At 39.3% G+C, this 25,262-nt stretch overlaps 6 protein-coding genes across 12 annotated transcripts in view; 1 reads left to right on the top strand and 5 right to left on the bottom strand.

Moving 5' to 3' along the window:
- Window positions 1-8,168, top strand: part of Flo2 (flotillin-2) — a 124,865-nt gene extending 116,697 nt beyond the window's left edge. For 5 of the 6 annotated variants that reach the window (XM_043210075.2, XM_043210073.2, XM_043210076.2 and 2 more), the window contains 3 exons: window positions 3,472-4,039; window positions 6,070-6,253; window positions 6,314-8,168. In XM_043210075.2, the coding sequence (XP_043066010.1) occupies window positions 3,472-4,039; window positions 6,070-6,253; window positions 6,314-6,493 (932 nt within the window). In that variant the 3' untranslated portion in view covers window positions 6,494-8,168. Of the gene's footprint in view, window positions 1-3,061; window positions 3,084-3,471; window positions 4,040-6,069; window positions 6,254-6,313 lie in introns of those variants that run through there. The other variant, XM_017233005.3, reaches the window with a different exon arrangement.
- LOC108119707 (uncharacterized) lies at window positions 331-2,079 on the bottom strand. Its single transcript, XM_017233004.3, has one exon. It carries the CDS (start codon window positions 1,869-1,871, stop codon window positions 747-749), a length of 1,125 nt encoding a protein of 374 aa, XP_017088493.2. The 5' UTR covers window positions 1,872-2,079; the 3' UTR covers window positions 331-746.
- Window positions 8,169-10,562: 2,394 nt separating the features above from the next.
- Window positions 10,563-12,078, bottom strand: LOC108119694 (decapping and exoribonuclease protein Rai1-like). 2 transcript variants are annotated; one of them, XM_070279007.1, is made up of 5 exons: window positions 12,068-12,078; window positions 11,385-11,826; window positions 11,182-11,329; window positions 10,917-11,124; window positions 10,563-10,849 (listed from the first exon to the last, which is right to left on the bottom strand). In XM_070279007.1, exons 2-5 carry the CDS (start codon window positions 11,812-11,814, stop codon window positions 10,667-10,669), a joined length of 969 nt encoding a protein of 322 aa, XP_070135108.1. In that variant the 5' UTR covers window positions 11,815-11,826; window positions 12,068-12,078; the 3' UTR covers window positions 10,563-10,666. The 2 variants fall into 2 exon arrangements, with proteins under 2 accessions (XP_070135108.1, XP_017088476.3); XM_017232987.3 differs by lacking the exon at window positions 12,068-12,078 and having other exon boundaries at window positions 11,385-11,865.
- Window positions 12,079-15,161: 3,083 nt separating this feature from the next.
- On the bottom strand, window positions 15,162-16,629 carry LOC108119689 (retinol dehydrogenase 12). Its single transcript, XM_043209873.2, has 2 exons — window positions 16,324-16,629; window positions 15,162-16,267 (listed from the first exon to the last, which is right to left on the bottom strand). Exons 1-2 carry the CDS (start codon window positions 16,537-16,539, stop codon window positions 15,317-15,319), a joined length of 1,167 nt encoding a protein of 388 aa, XP_043065808.1. The 5' UTR covers window positions 16,540-16,629; the 3' UTR covers window positions 15,162-15,316.
- Window positions 16,630-21,579: 4,950 nt separating this feature from the next.
- On the bottom strand, window positions 21,580-22,938 carry LOC122321045 (uncharacterized). The gene has a single exon (XM_043210053.2). It carries the CDS (start codon window positions 22,882-22,884, stop codon window positions 22,645-22,647), a length of 240 nt encoding a protein of 79 aa, XP_043065988.2. The 5' UTR covers window positions 22,885-22,938; the 3' UTR covers window positions 21,580-22,644.
- Window positions 22,939-22,983: 45 nt separating this feature from the next.
- Window positions 22,984-23,866, bottom strand: LOC108119688 (uncharacterized). Its single transcript, XM_017232982.3, has one exon. It carries the CDS (start codon window positions 23,671-23,673, stop codon window positions 23,083-23,085), a length of 591 nt encoding a protein of 196 aa, XP_017088471.2. The 5' UTR covers window positions 23,674-23,866; the 3' UTR covers window positions 22,984-23,082.
- Window positions 23,867-25,262: the final 1,396 nt, after the last annotated feature.

Genomic DNA, 25,262 nt, shown 5'->3' on the forward strand with positions numbered 1-25,262 from the left:
GTTATAGGGAATCTTCAGAGGCGCCGGAAAGAAGTTGAATCATCCCAAAGCAAAAAAAATAATAACTGAGGAATTAGTTAAATTAGTTATTTGTGAAATTTCATGACCGAAAAATTGAAATTGGTACAGTAGATTTTGCGTAATCGAGTACTGAGACTTTCAAAATTAGACATTTCAGGGCCACACCGACATTTGCTCCGACTGTCATATAATTTGGGATGGAATATTTGATACAAAAAATATTTTAAAAATGCCAAAAAAATCCTTATCTTACCCTACCTTTCCTCCCAAAAAAAAAACCTTTGTTTTTATAGTTTTACACTGTTTTTTTTATATTTTTGAATGTTGCTGTAGTAATTTGGAGTTAAATATGTTTGTCCAATCTGCTTTTTCGTTTCCTCATTTGCAGTTCGATTGAAAACACGTTTATGATTTTCTGTTCCTTGAATTTGTTTCTTACTTTGGACACATCCTAACTAGATCTTATCCTTGATTTAATTTTTCTTCGAATTTCCTACGATTTTTTCATCATTTTGGAGGTTTCAGTATTATGATATACTTTTGAAAACGATATTCTGAGGATAGTTGCGCTTGAAGTGTATCTAGTCTTTGGTTGAGATCCTTTTTCGTCGAAAGTTCTTTTTTGGGAGTGTGAGTGTGAGAGAGAAAACAAATAAATTTGGAATTTAAACACCATTTTGAATAACGATTAACGTGAGGACTATCGATTAACTATCGATCACCGATCATCGCTTGTAGTACATCTCCAAGTGGGGCTGATCGAACATGTTGATGGCGTAGTCCAACTCATCCAACTGCCGTTCAATGGCAATCTTCCGGGTGCGCACGCGCAGGGTGGGCTCCGAAACTGGCAGATGGTTGTACTCCTCGATCAGCTTGCCGTACTTAAACTGGGCGTCCTGCAGCGCCGCCTGGCGCTCCTTGGGCGTCAACGGGGTGTAGCCCTCGTATTGAGTGGGCTCCTGCTTGGATGATCCATCTTTCTCCTTCTCCCGCTCTGGCTCCCGCTCCTCCTTCTTATCCTCCTTCTGCTCCCTGGCGACCAACTGGGGTGGCGGCATGACCTCCATCAGCTGGGACTTGCGACTCGCTTGACTCACCACCGACTTCTTCGAGGCGGTGCTGCGCCTGGAGGCCAGCGACATGTTGGACCTGACAGTGGCGTTGGAGCGAATACTCTCCTGGGACGGGGATCGCATCACCGATTTCAGGGTCTTGGCCGAGTCGCTGCTCCGGGCACTGAGAGGGGTCTCCTGTTTCTCCCCCACCGATGACTTCTTGCTCTTGGTACTCATCCTGGAGACGCGAGAGCACACGGACATGGTGTCCTCGGCCTGCGGAGGGGCTACGGCGGGCGCACTCTCCTGCTTGGCCTCTGCCTCCGCCCCTGCGGCCAGACGGTCCGCCTCCTGCTTGCAGTGGCACTCGTGGCAGCACTTGTGCCGCATCTGGTGCTGAAGATGCTGCTTCTGCTCCCGCCTAGGGTCTATCCAGCCGCCCTGGAGCCGTGCCCGCTCCTGCTCCTGCTGGTCGCGCTTGTGCAGCTCGCAGCCGCAGGGCGGCGGCACCCGGCGACGATGGTTGTCCTTGAAGCCGTACGGATGGGTCAGGCCGCTTCTCAGGTCCTGCGTCTCGTGGGGGGCGGCCTGGTACTGGCGGGTGCGCCGCTGGATGGTCTGGCTGTGGGGCCGCAGCTTCTCCGTGTAGTGGAGCACGACCGGTCGCCAGAGGGGCACTCGGCGGGCGTTGGCAGCCGCCAAGCACCTGTTATTGGTCTCCATGCGGGACACGTTGTTCTTGTTCTCCATCAGGAAGTCGCGTCCTGCGTGCTGCCGCCGAAGGGCCGCCATAACACTCACCCTTTGCCCTTTATTCCCTTTTATTTTTTTTTATTAATTCCAAGATTGATAAAACAGCGAAACAAGTGATTCGTTTGGATGATTACATAAATTAAACTGAATAATGATTGAAACTTATTCCGGAATCGAGACAAGAGACTATATATGTTGTTTTTGGTTTTGGGGTGTGCGTTAAGGTCCGAGTGGAAAACTAGACTGAGCTCCGGAAAGCCCCACCCTGCCACCAGAATCCAAATGGAAAAGCAAGGCCTACTTGTGATATCAGAAAAGAGCTTACACCAATCCCAATGAGTGCCGGGCTTATGAATATAATTATGCCACTAAGTACTGGAAATGCCTTTTGAATCGACAATTAAAGGCCCGAAAAGTGCAGGGCAAATGGGTTTTTCTTTTGTGAATAAATCAATAATGACCTGATTACCTGACTGTCTAGTTCTTTTGTTTCCAGAGACTGCACTCTCCCCTCAAAAACTATTTCAAGTTCAGAGTGTCGGCGGGTTCTATTCCGACCGCCCGGCGACCTTGGCGGGCAATCTACACGAGGCTTTCAATTAAACATAATTCGAGTCGAGGGTTTATGGGCTCATCGAACTCACTATAATTTTTTTTTTTTTATTATTTGCTCGGTTGTTTCAATTTACTGGGCCCAGAGACAGACCCGATTCCATAGCCGAATCCGAGCCAAAGTTTTCAGTCCCCGGATAGCTTGAGCTCGAGCTCGAGACACGCTCGTGTCAGTTGAGAGGCGCATCGCGAAACGTTCGGTTTGTTTGGAAAATTGCTAAAAAAAAAAATAAAAAAAATATAGTACTAATAGTACTACAATGAAACTATAATATTGTAGCTTTGCGTGTGAAATAAATATGTAATGGTTCCCTGATGATCTCTCGATTTATAACCACTCCAAGTTCTCATCATTTTTTTGCCCGTGACATCATTGTGTGATAAGAGCGATTAGAAGTGATAAGACTGCGACAAGTGACGTCAAAACTAATACAGAGCCCTACACGCGGAGCACTATACATTTAATTAAACACCAGACCAGATACTATATCTGGCCTATAGGTATCTGGTTCTATAAGTAGAACCCGCTACCAGGCCGGCCGAAGCAGTTAGCCACCAGTTAGCCAGCATGTCCGACGTGTGGATGGGTGTCTTCAAGGTGGCCATGATAGTGGGCGTCACCTCGCTGGTGGTCACTCGGTAAGGTCATCGATTGCACAGAGCCAAGAACCAAGAGCCACCCCTAACCTATAGCACTCGAAGAAATCGGAAGATACTATCTTATCAGTGCGACTTAAGATATTAAAGGGGTCTTGGCTTTTTTTGCATAAATATTATGCCTGACATTGCTTTTAAAATAGTATCTCTTTTTTTTGCAATTTACTTGGATCTTTATTGTAAAATAAAACTACGTGCTTTGCTTGAGGAATTGCAAGGCTTCCGGAGGTTTAATTCCGATTGAGTTATGTGATTTGAAAGCAAAGTATTTTTTGGTTTTTTTTTCTCTGTGGAGGACAAACAAACACGAATACGAATGTCCTTTGGCTTTCCAATTTTAATATTCGATTACCCGATTGTGTCCTTGCAGGAACGCTTACAGTCGAAGAGGTGTACAAGGACCGCGACCAGTTCGCAGCCTTGGTGCGCGAAGTGGCCGCGCCTGACGTGGGTCGCATGGGCATCGAGATCCTCTCGTTCACCATCAAGGACGTCTACGACGATGTCCAGTACCTGGCCTCCCTGGGCAAGGCCCAGACGGCGGTGGTCAAGCGCGACGCCGACGCCGGCGTGGCGGAGGCCAATCGCGATGCCGGCATCCGCGAGGCCGAGTGCGAGAAGAGCGCCATGGACGTCAAGTACTCGACCGACACCAAAATCGAGGACAATACGCGCATGTACAAGCTGCAGAAGGCCAACTTTGATCAGGAGATCAACACGGCCAAGGCCGAGTCCCAGCTGGCGTACGAGCTGCAGGCCGCCAAGATCCGCCAGAGGATCCGTAACGAGGAGATCCAGATCGAAGTGGTGGAGCGGCGCAAGCAGATCGAAATCGAGTCCCAGGAGGTCCAGCGCAAGGACCGCGAGCTGACTGGAACCGTGAAACTTCCCGCCGAGGCAGAGGCCTTCCGCCTCCAGACCCTGGCTCAGGCCAAGCAGTAAGTATCTTAAATAGTATCTAGTATCTTAAATCCACTAAATCTAAATTGTGAATAATACCAGGAACAATCTACGGAAAGCTGAAGCCCGTTTCCTTAGAAACAGCCACAAACAACCTGTTTGGTTTATTGCAATTACAGAACTAGTTTTTTTATTACATTCTAGTCTAGTTAGGGTTCTAGTTTATGAAATTCTAGCCCCAGTTTACTTCTGATGGGTGCTTTTCCAATAAAACAGCGTAATCTACCCTGCAAGTAATAAAATTAACGCTTTCAAAGAATCTAAAGTTTTGATACTCGATTACTTTTTGTATTCCTACCGTAATTATACCCTTGCAGAGGGTATTATAATTTTGTCCAAAAGTGTGCAACGCAGTGAAGGAGACATCTCCGACCCTATAAAGTATATATATTCTATGTGAGCATGTGTGATATGTGTGTGACATATATGTGATATGAGCATGTCCGTCTGTCCGTCTGTCCGTCTGTCTGTCCGTCTGTCTGTTTCTACGCAAACTAGTCTCTCAGTTTTAAAGCTATCGACTTGAAACTTTGCACACACCCTTCTTTCCTTTGCACGCAGTATATAAGTCGGAACGGCCCGGATCGGCCGACTATATCATATAGCTGCCATATAACTGATTGATCGGAAATGGTATAACTTTGGTGTTTTTAGAGTTAGAGAGTTCAAATTTGACATGAGAGCTATTTTTGGCAAAATAATACGACATGCCAAATTTCGTAAGGATCGGCCGACTGTATCCTATAGCTGCCATATAACTGAACGATCGGAAATGACCCAACTTTCGTGTTTTTGAAGATAGAAAGCTGGAACTTGGTACAGATTATATTTTTGGTCAGTTAATCCGACCTACCAAATTTCATTAGGATCGGCCGACTATATCCTATAGCTGCCATATAACTGAACGATCGGAAATGGTATTTGGTAGAAATATCAACTTTCGTATTTTTGAAGATAGAAGTTTGGGACTTTTTTTAGATTTTGTATTGTAATAAATTGGATTATATATTCCTATTCCCATAAGGATCGGCCAACTATATCCGATGTTTGCGAAATATATCCGGTTTTAACTGCAAGGGTATATAAACTTCGGCTCCGCCCGAAGTTAGCATTCCTTTCTTGTTTGTACATATTAAACTCTGCCTTAAAAATGTCCCTACTTGAGGTCATATCTTTGCTTATTTATAATAGAAACCTTATACTGGCTTTTTGTAAATCTCTTAAGGTTGTATCTTTACGATTTAGCCACATATATATGTACATAGAGTAGATACCTTCTAAAATATAGGTATGCAGGTATAGGAGTTCAATATTCTTAATTGTTTTTTTATTAATTTTTAGTGGGTTTACTTTATCATAGTTTTTGAAAATTGAACGACAATCTTATTTATTCAATATATTTTAATCTTTCAATATCTTTTGAATATCTTTTCATATAACTTTTAATTCTTTTAAAAAATATTTTGAAAACATTTGGGAAAACGGAAACTTTAATTGTGATATTTTGGTTTAGATTGGTCTGATTTTAATGTCTTAATGACTTCACAATATAGGAATCTCTTAAAGAAAAATACACAAGCCTACATTAAAATCTGAGACTCTAAAATTTAGAGCCTAAAGAGCCTTTAGAGCCTTTAGAGCCTTTATTGGATAATTTTAAAAAAGTTTTAAAGTTTTAGGACAAATTTTCCTTACTTTTCCTGAGAATTTAAGGAATTTGAAGCTCAAGACCTGACTATAAGTTCTATCAGGAAATTACTGAGATATTGCAATAAAAGATATTGATTTTGAAAATCTTTAGAGAATTTCATCTTGAAATTGTTTAATTTTGTAAAATTTTAAAAAGATTTTCTATTAAACAGATAATAATATTAATTTGATAAGAATATTAGTTAACCATTAAGGATGATGACCTCTATATAGATACGTTGAAACCTTTTAAAAGATCTTGAAGATTATACCTTGGAGTACACCTTAATAAAAAAATGATCGCATCTTACCCCCACAGGTGCCAGACCATTGAGAGTGCCCGTGCCGAGGCGGAGCGTATCCGGAAGATTGGATCGGCAGAGGCCCATGCCATCGAGTTGGTGGGCAAGGCGGAGGCTGAGAGGATGCGAATGAAGGCCAATGTCTATAAGCAGTACGGCGACGCTGCCATTATGAACATAGTCTTGGAATCACTACCAAAGGCAAGTACTTTTCTGATTCTCTGAAATGGAACTTCATTAATGATCCATCCATCCCCACAGATTGCCGCCGAAGTGGCTGCTCCGTTGGCCAAGACCGAGGAGATCGTCCTGATTGGAGGTAACGATAACGTCACCAACGACGTGACCCGCTTGGTGGCCCAGCTGCCGCCCTCGATCAACGCCCTGACCGGGGTGGACCTGTCCAAGGTCCTGTCGAAGATACCCGGGGCCAAGGCGTGAAACCTAATGGAGTGGGACATCCAGCAAATGGCAATGACAACGTAACGCATCGCGCAATGGAATTGTAAACGATAGGACGGACTAGGACGCTTAAGAAAAAGGATCAAAAATCGGATGGAGATGGAGACTGGAAGGGTGATGGAGTGGATTAGAGTGTGGGGCATTTGTAGATTAGAACGAGAACTCGGGAAATCGAAACTGAAAACTGGAAACTGAAACATGGAAACTGGAAAATCGAGAAAATCAATCGAACGTAGCAAAATGTACTCCGATATTATATTTATATGTATATGTATAAATGTATATGTATTTGTATATGTATGTGCACACATATGCGTACACCTGCATGTGGGTGTCCTTTCTCTGACTGTTTGTGTGTGCGTGTGTGTGATGCACGACCGTGTAACAATCAAAAAAAAAAAAACAAAAGAAAGCGAAACCAACGGTAATCTCAGCTAAAGTTAAATATGCATTTCGTACGCAGCATTTGGTGGCCTTTTCTCGCAAAAAAAAAAAACAAAAAACGAAACAATATCGTCAAATTTGTATAACTTTAAACTCGAAAACGAACCAGATTAAGGCAAAGTTTTAGCAATTTATTTACTACTACTATTATATATATTAGTCACACACACGTACACTCAGAGTTCTTAGTTTGTAACAATATGCCACACCGTGTGGCGCGAGTCCTGCTGCAGCCCCCTCTCTAGCTCCTTGTGCTTCTAACTGAACTTCAGACTCCAGACTCAGACTACGACTACTGCCTACACTATAATTTCAAGAGAAATCTAATTAAAAGCCAAAGAGAAAGAGAGGGGAGAATCGAGTAGAATAATATCATAAATCGATCGAGACTTTCTTCAAGTTCAAGAAAAAGTTTAAGCCCAAGGACAGGGCACCTATTATTTCGACAAAACTTTCCAATATTGTTTAATGTGCCATTCTGCCATTTATAATAAAAACTTAATTTTTCAAACAAAAATCTCTTACTTTGTCTCGATCGATGGATGGAAACTCTATGGCTGTACTATGCAGCGCCAGGATCGTGCCACACCATACGCTCTTCCATTACCCATACTCACACACATCAACTAACACACTCACAAAAACAGATATTTATTTTCGATAAATTATATAAATATTTCTTTGTTATGGTTCGGCGAGACCCTAAGTAATTCTCCCATTTTGTAACTGTCTCGTCCTTTTGAATTTTTTGTGTTTGTAGTGTGTTTGTAAGCATTTAAAAATTAACAAAACAATTTTTTAGTTGATAGCATAAACAACTAAGCATACAAAATGAATATTTTTGTTATTTATTTATATAACACTTAACTGGAATTTAGTTAAAGCAATTTTTCGAGTCTTTGAGTCCAGTTCTTTCTTATATATATTTTTTTGCTAGAGTAATTAACCCTTATTCTTTTAAGCACACATCACAAGAGCTGATCCTTGAAAACAGAATACACCCACACCCATTAGACACACACACACACACACACACTCATAAAAATACTTTTTTTTCTATTGTATATTAAGTGCAAGTAATTTACAAAACACAACAAAGGTCAACAACAACAACAACATAAAACCGAAGAAGAACTAACCAAAATGCTAAACCTAAATCAAATCTAAAATTTTGTGTATTTTGTCGTAAATAAATAAATTTAAAAAAATACCTATTTATATTGATTTAATTCATAGATATTTTGAAATCATTCACGTTGTCTAGTGTGATCCCTTACGTTGTTTGTAATCCTTGATTATTGTGTAAGAATCAAGTTCGATTTCAGGTCATGTTTCAGGCCCTGACACCACATTACAATCCACTACTCACGACAACCACACTCACGATCCACAAACCACATACGAAACACACCATCGGCGCAAGCAAACGGTTCGTGTTTCGGGTAAATGTGTCTCAAAAAGAGCTTTTAAGCTTTTGAAACGTTTTCCGAAACCAAAGAAATGCTATATGTATATGAATTGCGTAGAACGTGCGTAAAGAATATTCTTGAGAGCTTTTGCTACAAGATTTAAAGAAAAGTTTCAAAACTTTTCTTTAAATTTTAAATTTTAAAAAATTTTTTAAGTTTTGAAAAATAAATTTTCTTAAATTTTTAAAATTTTTCTTAAATTTTTAAAATTTTCTTAAATTTTTAAAATTTCTTAAATTTTTAAAATTTTCTTAAATTTTTAAAGTTTTCTTAAATTTTTAAAATTTTCTTAAAATTTTAAAGTTTTTTTAAATTTTTTAAAATTTTATTAAATTTTTTAAATATTTCTTAAATTTTTTTTATTAATTTTTTAAATTTTTCCTGAATTTTTTAGAATTTATTAAAATTTTTCCAGATTTTTTCCAAGTGTTTTACGTTATATGTAAAAATATTTAAAGTCCATTACGGTGTACGACGTAAGGTTAAAATATGCCCTTTTCTATGGGTCGGGTGTTGGATTTATACTAAGTCCAGTACGTCATATTTTTGAAATTTGCGCCTTATCGCATGCGAGAGTTTTGCCAAAATGAAAAAGTGAAAAAATCGCATGCGACAAAATCTGAAAAAAATCTTAAAAATTCAGGAAAAATTGGAAAAACTCAGAAAAAATTCGGAAAAAATCGGGAAATTAGCATACTTTCAGAAACTTTCCTTTGCACGCAGTATATAAGTCGGAACGGACGGGATCGGCCGACTATATCCTATATAACTGATTGATCGGAAATGGTATAACTTTGGTGTTTTTAGAGTTAGAGAGTTCAAATTTGACATGATAGCTATTTTTGGCAAAACATTATGACATGCCAAATTTCATAAGGATCGGCCGACTATATCTTATAGCTGCCATATAACTGAACGATCGGAAATGACCCAACTTTCGTGTTTTTGAAGATAGAAAGCTGGAACTTGGTACAGATTATATTTTTGGTCAGTTAATCCGACCTACGAAATTTCATTAGGATCGGCCGACTATATCCTATAGCTTCCATGTAACTGAACGATCGGAAATGGTATTTGGTAGAAATATCAACTTTCGTATTTTTGAAGATAGAAGCTTGGAACTTTTTTTTGATTTTTTATTGTAATTAATTGGTTTTATTATGATGTAATCATAAGGATCGGCCACCTACATCCGATGTTTGCGGTACATACGGTTTTAACTGCAAGGGTATATCAACTTCGGCTCCGCCCGAAGTTAGCTTTCCTTTCTTGTTTTAAGTGCTTTTTGTGCCGAATTGAATTTTATGTAAGTCATAAAATGACTTAATAATCGGTGGTGTGACCCCTGACCATGTTGGCATGACCCCTGGCCGGAGGCTGTAATAATTTCTGGTTCTTTGGGAGCCACATCCCACGGAACTTGTTCCGACCAGGCTGTACACTATGGAAAATTTTACCACTTTTTCTGGACAAAATTAATATTTTATCTCAGAACCGAAGCAGGATTTTTAAATACGGTTTTTTTTTTCAGTTGTTTTTTTTTACATTTTTTGTTGCTTAAAATATTTACTTTAATAATTTTATATTAGCTAATCTTACAAGTTGATTAGTTGTGCCTTTTTTTAAATTTTTTTTAATAAATCGTAATATCGTATATATGTGCATGTATGATATTCACATGCACATGCATCCCATCATGATTGGCATTATCTAGACGCAGGGGGTACACCTGGACTGTGAGTTATTTTATTTCGCTTAGATATTTTCTTTGAAAAATTTCCTTATTTTAATTCACGTATATTCCTTTTTAAAGAATGGTTTTTGGCCAGAAAAGGCCCCCTTGGAAGATATGAGGTGGTTGTGATGTATTACCCAAATGTGGTTAGAGACCTTAGGTGCCGTGATCCCACAGATCGAGAGAGGGGTAGATAGGCCTTACCGAGGATTAGGTCATTCCTGAACCTTAAGGGCTTAGAGATTAGGCCAGGTGGCCAGTGATCACGTAACCATTAAGACTTTTAAACCCTTGCACTGTACGAGTTCCAGGTATCTTGGTATCTTGCATCTAATCTTGGTCACACTTATCTAATCGAAGTAATAAACTTATATTATATATATGAAATAAATGTATGATATACTTGTAAAGGGGAATACCACAAATTTATTGACACTTTTCAGTTTCATGGCTTATAATATACAAACAGTTGGTATATATTATAAGAATATAATAATACTGAGCTTAAAACTGGTTGGCAAAGTCCAGAAAGTCGGTTTTGAAAGCCTCGTCGAAAACGAATTCATTGCCGGAGAGGGTAAGCTTGAGGCTCACATTCGGATTGTCGACCTCGTCCAGCTTCTGCCAGATCTGCTCTAAAAAGCGGTTCAATTGTTTAAAGCTGGTCTGGTTAGATCGGACGTGAGACTGATAGAAAGGGGATATTAATTGGCTTAAAGACTTAAGGTTATATGTAGTTTAGTTTGGTGGTTACCTCGAGCAAATCCTCAACGGACTCGACCTCAATCCTTTCGGAAACACATCCATTATCCTCGAATTTGGCTACAGCCAACTGATTACCTCCACAAAAGTAGGTCTGAAGGACCCACGAAGGACAGCGAAAAGAGGTTCGCCATTTCACATAGCTTTTAACGACCCTTACGGTGGTCAAAGAGCACTTTTCCAGCTCCTCGGGATCAGTGCTGTGGATCAGTAAATAGGAATTATTATTATTTATAAATTGTCTAAATTCAACTTACAGATCACCGAGCTTTTCGGTGTTTGTAACTCCAACAACCTCGCATGAGTAGAGCAATCGGAATTTCCCAATTCGAGCGGAGAACATTCCATACATCTGGTCCCTCTGGTCTACTGGGGCATTCGTATCGGGTAGTTTTCCTGGCTCATCTAGATGAAAATTTTAAAACACTATTTAAATTTAAAAAACCATTAAATAACTTACCACTAAATAGGTACTGGCGTGCCTTAAATGAGTATGAATCACGGGCGGAAGCTTCAACATTTTCTTGTAGTATCCTTAGAAAGATACATCCTTTAAACCTGAAGGCCTCCATTGACAGATCTTTGGTAAATGATGTCCTTGGCTTGGCGGTAGTTAGCGTTAGTAGTACTTTGCGGGAGCAAAAGATGTCAAAGTCCTGCCGAATAAACGCCAATTTGTCGACGTGCTCAAAGTAGTACTGCACCATGTCAAATTCACCGGGATAATCGTTGTTCCGATGGACAAAGGTCTCATAGTTTTTGGTCAGATCCAGGGGATACTCCTTATCCTCAGGCACTCGAAGGTATTTTATGGTTGATGTCGGTAAAAACTTGTGACTTTCCGGGTCGAAATGCAAAAGGCTTCGCAAACGAATGTTGCTGAACTCCATTATTTCTTGATTCTTGATTCTGGCTTATTTTTAAGAAAAAGATTACAAATGATTTATCCTATTTCCTAACTTCCTATTTCTGGAAGTTTCTGACTGGTTTATGTGAAACCCTTTCTTGAGTTATTCCACGGAATGTAAAAATATCCCCTTTTGCACTTCGTTTTCTTTTTAAGAATGTGAAAACAATTTTATTTGACAAATTTTAAATGAACGAAAATTAATCGGTTTTGGCCAAGAAGCGATTTGAACCAACAATGTTACTGTTTGTCACTGAACTGCTTCGGCATTTTGGCGAGCTATTCTTTAAGGGGACCCCCCCCATTCTCGATTTTAAATTTTGACGATTTTCAATGGGCTGGCAAATGAACATAAATTATTTTTTAGGGTTGTAACTGTGCTTACATATATTAAGACACAAAAAGGAAGAAAATCATTTCACAGAATTTTTTTTTGTTTTGTTTTTGTTGTTGTTTTTTGTGATCAAAGAAAAGTCCTTCTTTTCGGCGGCGCATGTGATTTCCGCTCACTGGAACATCTGAATCCAAAAATTCCAACGGGATTAGAAAAAGTACATGTTTGGCTCTCGTATGAACTAGGATTATTAACTTCGCTCAAAAATTAACAAAATGGTGGACCTTTGAAATTTTTTTTTTGAAATTTCCATTTTTTTCAGCCACAAATCGAGTTGAAAAGTAAGGAAGATCTTCACCGATTCGATTTATCCTAGTTCATACGAGAGCTATATATGTATAGAATAACGTGTTAAAATTTGGAACCGATTGGATTAATAGTTTTTGAGTAACCTCATGCGCCAGTCGTAAAAACACTGTTTCAAGAAAAACGCGTTTAAAGTTTTGAGATGGCTCTCGCCGTCGCCTGAGGCTTCCACCATAAAGCGGCTATATCTTTAAGAGTTTTTGAAATTTTTACTTGAAATTTTCAGGGAACATTCTTGAATAGTTACAAGTTCGAATTAAATTAAAAAAAAAAAATCGATTTTTTAAAACCGAGAATGGGGGGGGTCCCCTTAAGTAAACTGCATTTATTGATAAGCAGCATTGATAAGCCATCTAAATACAATATTGAATGTAACACAACTTTTATAAACACATATGTATAACCAGGCCCGTCGAGAGGGAATTTCGGGCCCCCATCGGATTATCCAAGAGCTCACTCTGGCGAAACTGCCGACACAGAGTCTTACCGGATGCCCGTGCATAGCCCCATAGGTTTGCCGCTTTAAGATCCAATTACGATGTTCGATGGGCACGATGGGCATCTCTTGGGCATCTCGTCACCTGGTTCCTCAGCCAGAGCAAGGTTATGATCTGTTACAAGTTCTTCCTCATTTGCTCCTCATTTGGCAGAGCTTGTTCCAGAACCCTCTTGGATGCATTTTCTGCTTGATATGCTTGAAGTGGAGCATACTCCTCCAATTTTTGTATTCGTGAGTGCATAAGTACTTTGTTCGGCAGTTGATGTCATCACTGAGCCTGTATTTACGGAGTTTGGGTCGTGGAACGTAATGATTTCCCCTCATTGGGGAATTAGGTTGGCAATCTTCCTCCATAAGTGGTTCCTCCATATTACTCCATAATCGAATTTCCAAGACTCGATCCTGGTGCAGCTAAGGTAGTCGATACTATTAGTGCCCTGCCCTAAAGTATGCCCCACCAGATTGTCTTGAAGAATTTCAGGAGCTCTTTAAAGTATGCAGTTGAGATCCAATGGTTTACTGTCCCAGGAAACAGGGCTCTCAACAACAGGTGCTCCCGGTTTCGGAAACGGCTCTTGGGTTACCTTATGGTACAAGCCCATGGTTCTATAGAAAGAGAACATATAGTATAGTATAGTATAGTATAGTATGTGGATATATTTTATAAAAGTTAAAATTCTGATTAACGTGGCCTGCACGTTTTATGTAAATATAATAATTTGCAAAGTTTGCAAGATTTTTTTTTTTGCCTTTTTCAAACTGAAATTGCACAATCTGCTGCATTTTGTTTATACCAGGAAAGATCTATTTACGTATAGTACTGTGTTCAGTTTGATAAACAAAATTGGGGTAGGTTAAATAGATTTACAATTAGCCATTATCACGACCTGGTAGTATCTATTACCTGCCACTTGTTAGTTAATTTCTAGTTCATGACTAACAAGTATACGTATTTCACATGATATATCAATGGAAGACATAATCTTGGGACGTGTTCTTTTAAAGATATTTCCTCTATGGAAAATTCTAGAAGCAAAAAATAAATATTCTAAAAATAATATATCAGTTTTCTGATTGGAGAAGATTCTGGAAAATCGGAAAACTACGTTTTAGGGTAGGTGATGGGGGTTGCTACCCTTCGTCATTATTTTGTGGATACCCCAAACTGCCAATTTATTTATTTCACAAGACGAAAGGTAATTTTCTATAATTTATATTGTTGTGACTGCCCCTGGCTCACCCTTGACTCGTTATCGATCAAATTCACTTGCCAATGCAACAGCTGTTTGTTTGTTGGGGCTTCTTTTTGTATGGGGTGGGGGGGGGGGATGGGTGGTAATGGGGGTAATAAGGGGGTTGGAACGACCCAAGAGGGGTGACACGCAATCAAAAGGCACTCACTCATTCACGAGTGGAAATTTCCATTGCAATTTTTCGAGGAATGTACATATTGCGGCTTCTCTTAACCCAACTGGAGCTTCAATCGAAAAGTGTATTTTGTTTTAATCGAAATTTATTCCAGCAATTGTCTACATTTTTGCAGACAACTTTCAAATAAATAAAAATGCATATCAATTACCATTAATTGATCAAACCGAATCAGCTTTAGTTTTGGCCGATTTTCATTTTCACTTTTTTTTTTGCCAACTTTTCCAGCGCAGCCGGAACGACCCCACCGGGCACGAATGGGTTTAATGGCAGTTGCTCTCTCTTTCGCTCCATGCGATTTTTCGTTAATGCAAATGGCATTTGGATACAAAAACGAGAGAGAGAGAGGGAGAGCGACAGCGCGGGTAGAAAGGGGGGGAACTGACTAACTCACTTACTCATGTTGCCTGTCTCTGTCTCTGTCTGGGTTCTCCATATATAATTGCATTGCCAGCGCAAAATAAGAACACACTGGAAAAAAAAATTCAAAGTAATAAAATATTTAAAATTGTTTTAAAATGTTTTAAAATTATTATTAAAATATAAAATTAAAGAGTCACAATATTTATAATTTTTATATTAGTTTAATAAATTTTTGTAGAAGATTTTCTCTCAGTGTTGAAGCTCAAAAACGTCAGTGTCCTCTTTGGTTTTTGGTCTGCGGTCGTAATTTGTAAAAAAAAAAAGCTAAAAAACCAAACAATTGCATGACAGAGCATAACTTTTCTTTTTTTAATGGGTTTTCTTTCTTAAAATTAAGCACAGGATATACACGTAAAAAAAAACAGCAGGTAAAGTGAAAAAAGGGGAAAGTCACTTTGTAATACACTGGAAGAAAGTTCTATAGATTGGAACCCACTATGAACGATTCACCACCACTGTGTCCACTGATTGCATGGCTCCGGGTCCGGAGCTTCCGTTTCCGTTGCTGGTACCGTTATTGGCAGGTGATTCGTTTGTAGGGGAGGAGGGGGGTAGCCCCACCAGCTTCTCACTTTCCCGCCACAACCAGTCGGCGGTGTCGGTGCTCCTCGCCCACGGCACCAACGGCCAGCGAATACAATCCGAATAGTAGCCGCCCGTGGAGCCCTCCATCGAGGGATCGAGGGCCAGCTTTAGTGTTGTTTGGGCACCAGCTTTGGGCGTCTTGATGAGATAGATGGACAGCACCTCGAGGGCGCTCTTCATCCAGGCGGGGCCGGAAAAGTGGCGATTCAGCTCCGTGCGCACCACTCCCGGATGGCAGCAGTTCACCGTCACGCCCGTATCCTTGAGCATAGTGGCCAGTTTGCGGGTAAACAGGATGTTGGCCAACTTGGACTGGCTGTAAGCTCCAAGGAACTTGCTGTACTTCTTCTCGCTCATCAGATCGTCACGGTTGATCCGCCCCAACAGGTGGGCCGCCGAACTGACCACCACAATCCGGCTGGGGGCACTCTGCTTGAGGCGATCCAACAGGAGGTTGGTGAGCAGGAAGTGGCCCAGGTGATTGACGCCCAGTTGCTGCTCGAATCCGTCAGCGGTCAGGGAGCGGGGACAGGCCATAACGCCGGCATTGTTGATCAGCAGATCCAGCCGGGTCTCCTCGGCCTTGAAGCGTTCCACGAAATTCCGGACGGACTGCAGCGAGCCCAGGTCCAGGGTGCGGTTGAAGAGTTGTTGGTTTTGGCTCTTCTTCATGATCTCCAGGCGGGCGGCCTCGCAACGTCCCGGATCCCGACAGGCCATGTAGACTCTAGCTCCTCGCTTGGCCAGCTCTAGAGCGGTCTCTTTTCCAATACCCGTATTGCATCCCGTAACGATTACGACCTGGAATTAAAAATGATATTATAATAGATCTGGGGACTAGAGATGAGATCCCTTACCTTTCCATCTATTCTGTTGGTCTTGCGGTATATGGGTCCTTGGATGAACTTGCGCAGCAACCACATTATGGCCGAAACGAAGACGACTATGAGAAGAATCAGCACAAACCAGGCCCAGAATCCCCGGAAGCAGAGAGTCTTCTCAGCAGACTCGGCCGCGGGATCGAAACCAGGTGGAAAGGGTGTGCCTGATCCAGATCCAGGTGCTGAGGACATAGCTACAGGTAACCACTATGTCGACTAATTCTTCTCGGGTCTCTCTTCTCAAGATCTGAAAGAGTGGGGCGGCGGGCTGTGGAGGGAGGAAGAAAGAAAGTTTTTTTTAGAGAAATGGGAAATCATGAATTTTAAGTGCACCTGCCCTAAACTGGTTTTGGTAATTCAGATAAATTCTGAGATTAAATTGAGGAACTCTGCCCGACTATTTAGGTCATTTATAAAGTAAGAAAATAGTTAATTTTAAGCAAATTTTTAATAAATAGTTTAATTGTTTACTTTAGGAATCAATTCCAGTCATTGTTATTCAAATCAAGCTTCAACTTTCATTTCCATTTCTTTCTTTTTTTTTTTTTGGCAACTTACCTGTTTGGGAATTGGACTTTAATGGATATTTTCCTAAAATTGGAGAACTATAGAAACTGGAGCTCTTTTTTGGATCTGGAGCTGGTGGTGGTCAGGTGCCGATTTCGCACATTTCCAGGGACACAGGGCTTTCGTTTGCTCGACCAGTTAGTACGATAGGCCTATATGATAACTAGTGGGGGCTTCTACTGGGTTCGTGTCCAAGCGAGGCGCGAGATCTTGGCCAACTGACTGCCGCGGTCTTGGACTCCAGTTGCTCGGAGAGCTCAGCCCGTGTTAAGGCGTCAAAAACAACCTGTCTGTTATTAACATGAGACGCTACTAGGGTGAACTTTCGTGACCTACATAAATATATATATTATAAATATTATTAAAAAAAATTAATAAAAAATCTTAATTATTAAATGGTTACCCCTTAACCCCGCTGATAAGTCGTATAAGTTAGTATTTTTATTATCTGTTGAGGTTCATCCTAATGCTTCTCAGTCGACGTCGCTGCTGCTAGTTGTTAATGTTGTTGTTGTTGTTTTTGTTGTTGTTGTTGTGGCCAACATACCAAAGAAGAGCTTCAATTTCATTTCTTACCAATTTGGCTTTCTGGCTCTTTGCTTTTCTTATGCGAGTGCACAAGAAACTTTCACTGGTTACCCCCCCCCCCCCCCCCCCCCCCTCCCCCCCCTCCCCCTCACCCCTTCTGGCCAATCTCCAATCGCTTCGTTTGTTTTGCTCCGTCATTCTGCCATTCTTCAAGCCAAGCTCGTGCCCCGCTTCGCTGCCTCTGGTGGGCACCTCCTCCTTTCCCACCTATTGTTGTTTCTTCACCTTGTTCGCGAATACTCTTTCTAAAGGTATTCCCAAAATATCGGTAAACGGGGAGAGTTCTTGGACGGATCTAAAACTTTTGCTCTTCTTCCTTCACGGTCTTCTTGATCCTTTTTAGTTGTTTTTTTTTTGTGAAAAAGCTTTGTTTTTCTTTTTTAATTTAAAAATAAAAGAAATATAGATTAAAGAGTGATTAAAACAGCACTTAATCTTTTATTTTTTTTGGGGATAAACTGAACAAGAAAGGATAATTAACAGAAAGGATCTGAAAAAGTAAGTGCATTTCTGAGATGAAGCTTTTCAAGTAAATTCCGTTTTTACCGAAATAAGGGTAGTTTTTTTTTAAATATTTTATAATCTAAAGTTTTAAACTAAAACCAATACATCATTTTTTTGCAATCAACAAAAAAAAATTGCATTTCTAGACGTCATTAGACAAGCCCCATTCAAAGAAAAAAGCTTTATGACAGAAAATAATAATTACTGTAATTTTAATATACGTTATTAATAAACTTTAGTTATAGAATTTTACTTTTGACGCAAAAACACAATAATCAATAAAAAGAAAAAGAAAATCAAAAGCAACCAGAGTTGAATGTCCTTGACACGAGCCGAAAAGCAGAGTCGCAGGGGTCACGGGACCAGCTGCCGGCTTTTTCTCACGTTTTGTTTTGCTGGAAAGAGAGGGGAAAACAATTGTAAAAGAATTTGTAAAGAATCTTAAGACTAAAATCTTTTTGTTAAATCATTAAAATATAATAATTTCCAAAGAATTTCTTAACTTTATTTTCTTAAAAAAAAAAAAAAACATAAAGACCTCCATACCTTGAAAAGGGGGAGGCAATGGGCTATAAGAGAACCAGAAAGGAGAGAGCAAGAATGGAGAGTGTGAGAGAGAGAGTCTAAGCAGGGAGAGAAATAGCGCAACTTTGACTAGGTCAGGACATGTGGCGTCGTCGTCCTGCTCACCCCCTTTCTCCCCCCTCCTTTCTGCATTGTTTAATCGATGAACGGTAGAGCGTAATCCTTGCCATCTCCCTCGCTCCCTCTCTGTTTGCATTGGGGGGCTTTGCGTTGGGAATTTTCCACTGCACGATAATGGGCGAAATCGTTGTCGAGGGGCGTGGCAGGCATTGTTCAATTGAGAATATTAATTCAATTCCTGATTGAGGCGAATATATTTCAATGAGATGAGCATGAGAACGAAATAAAGGGCCACGTGATAAGAAATATAGGGTTTTTTTTCTTTTTAATTATTATTATTATTATTATTTTTACAGTGTTTTTAATTCTTATAACTCGAGGAGTATAATTGAATGAAAACAAGACGTGGATGAATTAATCGGAGCCCCATTATAAAACAAAACATAATACAAATCGTTTTCCATTGTATCTTCTTCCAATGGGGGGGGGTGAGGGGATCGAACTGGAAATTGTTCAATTCAGCATCACGTTGAATGCGGCACGCGCGGCACTAAATGTAGCATGGAATGGTGGTGGGGCTAGGGGGCTAGCGGGGGGTACGAGTCACAAAACCTGTTGCCTATCTTAGAAACTACAAAACAAAACACCAAAAAAAAAAACAAAAACAAAAACGCTTTTCATAAAGTGATTCATCCAATTAGTCAATCGAATAGTACCATATAGTACCTATAGACAAGACTTGGATTTATGGATGCAGAACATTATAATATCTGCGATGTTTACGCTCGATATCTTTCCGGCTATTTATGGTCATGTGAACTTGAAAAGCTGCCGCATCGTATCGAAAACAATGTAGTAACCGCCTGGAACTGGTTATGGAACACGCCACAGATAAGAACCAATAAGGGTTTCATAATAAAAGAACTGATCTACACTTTATAACAGCGTTTCAGATCTGAGAACCTAAAAGATAGAAGATACATTGATAATATTAAGGTGGAATAGTGTGTTTAGATGAAATATATACGAGGTATACCATTTATCTCAGAATCACTTGAAAGATTATAAGATCTATCTAAATCTTCTATCTCTAAAACTGTAAAATAAATATTAATTAAGAAGAAATATTACTAAAGATAGTAATATAACAGTTACTAATGATAATATACCTTATATATTTGAATTTCAGATCAAAAAAACTCAAAAAATATCAGATATATTGATAATAATTAGGTAGAATAGTGATTTTAGATGAAATATATACGAGATAAACACTTTATCTCAGAATCACCTATAAGATTATTAGATCTATCTAGATCTACTATCTGAAAAACCCAAAAACCCTAGTAATTAGGTAGAAAAGTTATTAAAGATAATAATATTCACTTAATATCTTACTTTTAGCTCAAAAACCCTAAAGATATGATACATTTTATAAGAAATGATATGAAGATATATCTAGAATCTGAATGTATACCTTCTGAAACCCTAAAATAATAGATAATAATTTAATAAAGATAATAAATAAAATATAGATAATAATATAATAGTTTCAGATGACTTTCAGAACTAAAACCCGAAAGATATGTTAAATTTTATGAGAAATGACGATAAGATCTATCTAGAATTTAGAATCTTGAATTCTAGAAACTTCTTAAACACTAAAATAAATACTAATTAAGAAGAATAGTTAGTTTTATGTAATAATGATAGTTACAGATAATAATATACATTATATATCCGACTTTCAGATCAAAAACGCTAAAGATATGCTGAATTTTATTCGAAATGAATATAAGATCTATCTAGAATCTGATAGATATCTGCATGCATGAACATATAACTTCTGAAACTCTGAAATAAATACTAATTAAGTAGAATTGTTATTTTTAAATGGGATTGCAACTGTGCAAGCAAATACATATATGTATATTTTTCTTTTTTATATAAGAGGCAAGACCTTCAAAGTTATATACTACATATATACAAATACTGTCGAGTTCTGGACCTTTTCGATTTAAATTTCTGGGTCTATTGTGTGAGGTACCCATTCCCATTACCATAACGCCACTGGATGCGGTCGGGTTGCACAGCTGTTCTTTATTTAATATGCAACATTTCGCTTCCGCTAATTTGCCGCATGCGCGAATCAGAACAAATCGAAATTGAAAACGTCAACGCACAGAAATTGAATCAGAGTAACAGTGACTGAATCACAATCAGCTCTAACTGGTCACAGAATCACAGATCGTATAACCGATCGTTCATAAAAAAAAATATTCATATGTATGTCGATATATTCATTTCATGGTCAATGTTCCATCGCATTCTAGGGTTTCTTTCAATTTATGGATCTTTTTCGACCCGTGATCGTACGTACGTACCCCTTTCGAGTTCTTAATTGAAAATTTCCAAACGTTCTCTATATATGTATGAGAATTTTTCATATATATGTACATATATTTCACGTAACAATGACATAGATTTTATCTTTTTCTATCTTTTCTCAGCAATTCGGTTCGACGCCACTGTGTCCAAAGGTCAAGGTTATTGAGGCGGCAGAAGCCGTGACGCTCTCAATTCGGGCACTCGAGTGTGTGACTCAAAAAAGCAAACGTATGTATGTATACACGGCGTATACTTAACGCGACAGTGATCGCTCTAGAAGAGTACTTTACAAGAGTACTATGCATTTTTGGATTCTTTTCTTTCTTTTTTTTTTGTATGTCTTTTTGGTTTTCTTTTTCGTTTGGTTGTTTCCGCATACCATCAGCCGTGTCGGAGGGAGATGGGTAGCTAGTCTAATTGCAGCGACTGAATTGGGGGGTGCCTCCCAACCCCCCGCCCTGCGCCCGCCCACACATGACGCATTTTTTGCGCACTTGGCTGCAGTTGCAGCTTTCTCCTCTCTCTCTCTCGTGCTCTCTCTCTCTCTCGCCGACATTTAAAATAGCTTTTCGCGTGCAAATGAAATTACATACATATGGTATTCTTGATTTTTATTCTTTTTTTTTTTTATTTAATTTAGTTTTTTATTATTTTTTCTGGTTGCCATTCTTTTTTCGTTTACTGTTGTGTATGCTTGTGTAATTACAAAAAGTTACTAACTAAGAAATAAAAAAAAAATAATACAATAAAATAAACCGAAAAATAGCTTAAATGTAGGTTTTTTTTTCGTCTCTAGGTACATTCTTGTATACATATTTATATAGATATGTATTCATATATACATATGTATATATTTTTTATTTTATGTGTATATAATATTTTAAGTCTGTTTTTCAGCTGCTTTTGTTTGATTTAACTTGCTCTGTTAATTTTTTTAAAATTTAATTTTGTGTTTTTTTTTGCTTGTTCGCAATGCTTAAAAAGTATATTGTCAATTGCTCTTACTAATTATGCAATTACAGTGTATAAATAAACACAAAAAATAAAATAAAATCAAATCTATTTAAAATCTGTTTTTTTGCTTAATTGTTTTGTCTAGATTTTTGTTTTCTTGTTTTTGTTTTTGTGGATTTTGTTGTACAATGCAATTGGCAGTTGCAATTACTGTTCTCGTTACAATATTATATATTATGTATATTTAAAAAAAAAATGGTTATTTAAAAATAAAATAGGGGGTTTTTTGGAAGCCTGATATACACACATACAAACATATATAAAGTTTTTTTTTGTTAATGTTTTTTTGTTACTTTTTGTATGTTTTAATATTACATAATTAGTTCGAATTAATTATACCGTTGATTAAATAAAATATTCTCAATTATTTATCAACAACCGTCAACGTTTTTTTTCTATTCTAATCCAACTCTCTGCTTTCTGCTTTCTCCTTTCTCTTCCCATCTCCTGCCGTCGTCGTTTACTCACTCCCAGTCTGTCCTCTCTCTCTCTCTCTGTCTCTGTAGCTGGCTGGTAGCACTCTCTGGTAGGGATCACCTGTAGTGATCTCAGGTATTAGTGGTCCTGCTCTCTCACTCTCTCTCTTTCTCTCTAGCCCGGTGAGGAGGTGCAGCGTCGCAGCCGCATTTTCAGCCGGCTGCCGGCGCTACCGATGCTGCTGCTGCGCCTACGCTTCCCCCCCGTTAGCTGCTCCATGGAGCTGCCCACCGCAGAGGCGGCCGCTGAACCCGAGGCCTCGCCATCTCCGTCACTCTCCCTTCGGGAGTGAAAGGGCGAGTGGGCGAGGAACTTGCAGTAGCGCCGGAAACGTCGCGACAGGCGACTAACCATGCCCCTATGATCCTTGCCGCCCTCGGCTAATCCTGCCTCCTCCCAGCTGTTGTTGTTGCCGCCAATTAGAGTTGCACTTCCGCCTGTATTGTTATCGTTGTTGTTATTGTTGTTGTTGTTGATATTGTGGTTGTTGTACTGTTGCTGTTGTTGTTGTTGTTGCTGTTGCGGTTGTTGCTGCGAATTTGGAGCCTGTTCTCATGACCGTTTGCCGCTATCCTTGCGGAAGGATTTGCGCAGCTTGTCGACCAACCGGAGATGGAATTTGGTGTAGTCGTTCGAGGATTCACCGCCGGTGGCGCCACTAGAACTCTGATTTTTTAAATTCAGCTGCGCCGCTGCCTGGGCGGCCGCTTGTCGTTCCAGAGCCGAGGCGGTGGCCGAGCGACTGGGCGGACTGGACCGTGTGGGCGATATCATTTGCATGTGTTGCATCGAGCCGTGGGAGCTGCGGGAGGTGTTGCGGGGAAAGGCGCGCGAACTGTTGGAGCGCTGCATGTGCAAACGATGGGAATTGGAGCCGCCGCCGCCGCCTACGCCGCTGCCGCTGCCGATGCCACCACCAAAGTGCGATGGACTCGCCGCAAAGCTTTCCGACTTGCATTCGGACACCTTGCGGCGCCGTTGCGAATGGGGGGCACTGCCCGGTGGGGCGGGTGTGCCGAGGGCAGAGGCCAGGGCCGTGGTGGTACCGTTACTGCTGGCATTCGAGCACTCGGACGTCTTGCGGGACCGCGTGTCCTTGTAAATGTCGTAGTTGTTCTTCATAACGGGCATCATGAACGCCATGGTTCTATCTTTTTTTAAACACAAAACAAAAATAAATAATTCGAATTCGCTTTCCGTTTTGCCGCTTTTCGTTTTATATTTTTATTTTTAAAAATAAATTGTTTTTTTTTTCGTTTGGTCTGCGCGCCGTTTATTTTTTTTTTTTTTGTGATTGACTGTCGGGACCCGTTAGCACGCCAAGTACGATGGGCAGTTTTTGACTATTTTTGCGAAATCGGCGAGCGGCGTTGCCTTATATAGTCGGCGCTCTCCCGCAACAGCGACTCAACACAGTGGGGTGGCTGAGAGCATCCAAGTGTTAAATACCATTAATTAACATTAATTTCTCAATCACGGGATATCGTGTTGAAAAGGATATAAATACAATTAGTTGGATTCTGTTGGATTGATTTAAACCTCTTGAAAATATACTCTTTTTTCTTAATTATTTCTTAAATCTACTTATTTCTGTCTAGTAACCCCATTGTGCAGTTCTGTTGTTCTCACAGCAACTGTTAACCGATTACAACATGGGCATTACAGCATCGGTTATGTTACAGGGAGTTAGTTTAGGAATTAATTACTCAAGAGTTTGCCCAAAATATGTTTTAAAATTATTAAAAAAAAACATAAAAATATGTATTTCATTAAATGATGTCATATAGAAGTGGAAACTCGTTAAATCAATGTAACAGAATCGGTTGAATCGGTTAACAGTGGTTCAGAGAGTCGCGCTTGGAGAGCGCCTGCGCAGAGAGAGAAAAGTGCCTACGTGTATTTGTGCGCGGCGTCACTGTAGTAGGTTTACACGGCGAACAGATAACGCGAACTTTACAAAAGGTGAAAACAGGTCAACGGCTTACCTTGTAGAACTGAAAATATTGCAGAAATTACAATTGTGTTTCCAGGCAGCTTGTCAGTCGTCTTGACGTCGTTCTTATCTCTTAGATATCTTAGATACTCGTAGCCCATAATCATGATTGATTGCCAACGGTGGGCTGGTTAAGCTTTGAATCGTGATAAGAGTCCAATTCACAAGTCCAAGTCGCATGCAAATTGTTTAGACCCCGGATTTTAAAGAATAAAGTCCCCCAGATAAAACAAAACTGTATTTATATATGTTTTTTTTTTTTACTTGTCACTTTAATGAATAGTTTTCAATTAACGTTCTGTATGCCTTTTACATCAAAAAGCATCGTCTTCGTTTATTTGAAATCGTTAAATGATGAGAGTGCATATATATTTATTAATTTATTTCCATTTGCTTTGCCCATCTGGTTTTTTTTCGGTTTTTTTTCATATGAATGCATTAATTTTGATAACAACAATTATTTTATAATTCTTCTTAATTAAACGTTCACTTTCCTTCGTCTTGTTTTTCATTTAAATGCATTTTTTTTAACAACAACTTTTCGTCTTTTGTTTTTCTTCTAAGTTATATATATAAAAAAAAAAATTTTATTAAAAAAAGTAAGAAAAAATGTATTCATCAAAACAAGATTCGGAAGCTGGAATGAAACTTATGTTTAAATGCATATACATATATGTATGTATGTAAATCCATCTATATAAATGTATGTGCGAATATATATGTATATATTATAATATAT

Source organism: Drosophila bipectinata, chromosome XL (assembly GCF_030179905.1).
Source record: "Drosophila bipectinata strain 14024-0381.07 chromosome XL, DbipHiC1v2, whole genome shotgun sequence".
NCBI lineage: Eukaryota > Metazoa > Arthropoda > Insecta > Diptera > Drosophilidae > Drosophila > Drosophila bipectinata.

Coding starts and splice junctions, on each gene's coding strand:
- LOC108119707 (XM_017233004.3), bottom strand. CDS start 1,871: ATGGCGGCCCTTCGGCGGCAGCACGCAGGACGCGACTTCCTGATGGAG.
- LOC108119694 (XM_070279007.1), bottom strand. CDS start 11,814: ATGGAGTTCAGCAACATTCGTTTGCGAAGCCTTTTGCATTTCGACCCG. Junction 11,330..11,384: donor ACGCCAGTACCTATTTAGTG/GTAAGTTATTTA, acceptor ATTTTCATCTAG/ATGAGCCAGGAAAACTACCC. Junction 10,850..10,916: donor CCGTTGAGGATTTGCTCGAG/GTAACCACCAAA, acceptor CCTTTCTATCAG/TCTCACGTCCGATCTAACCA.
- LOC108119689 (XM_043209873.2), bottom strand. CDS start 16,539: ATGTCCTCAGCACCTGGATCTGGATCAGGCACACCCTTTCCACCTGGT. Junction 16,268..16,323: donor CCAACAGAATAGATGGAAAG/GTAAGGGATCTC, acceptor TTTTAATTCCAG/GTCGTAATCGTTACGGGATG.
- LOC122321045 (XM_043210053.2), bottom strand. CDS start 22,884: ATGGTTAGTCGCCTGTCGCGACGTTTCCGGCGCTACTGCAAGTTCCTC.
- LOC108119688 (XM_017232982.3), bottom strand. CDS start 23,673: ATGGCGTTCATGATGCCCGTTATGAAGAACAACTACGACATTTACAAG.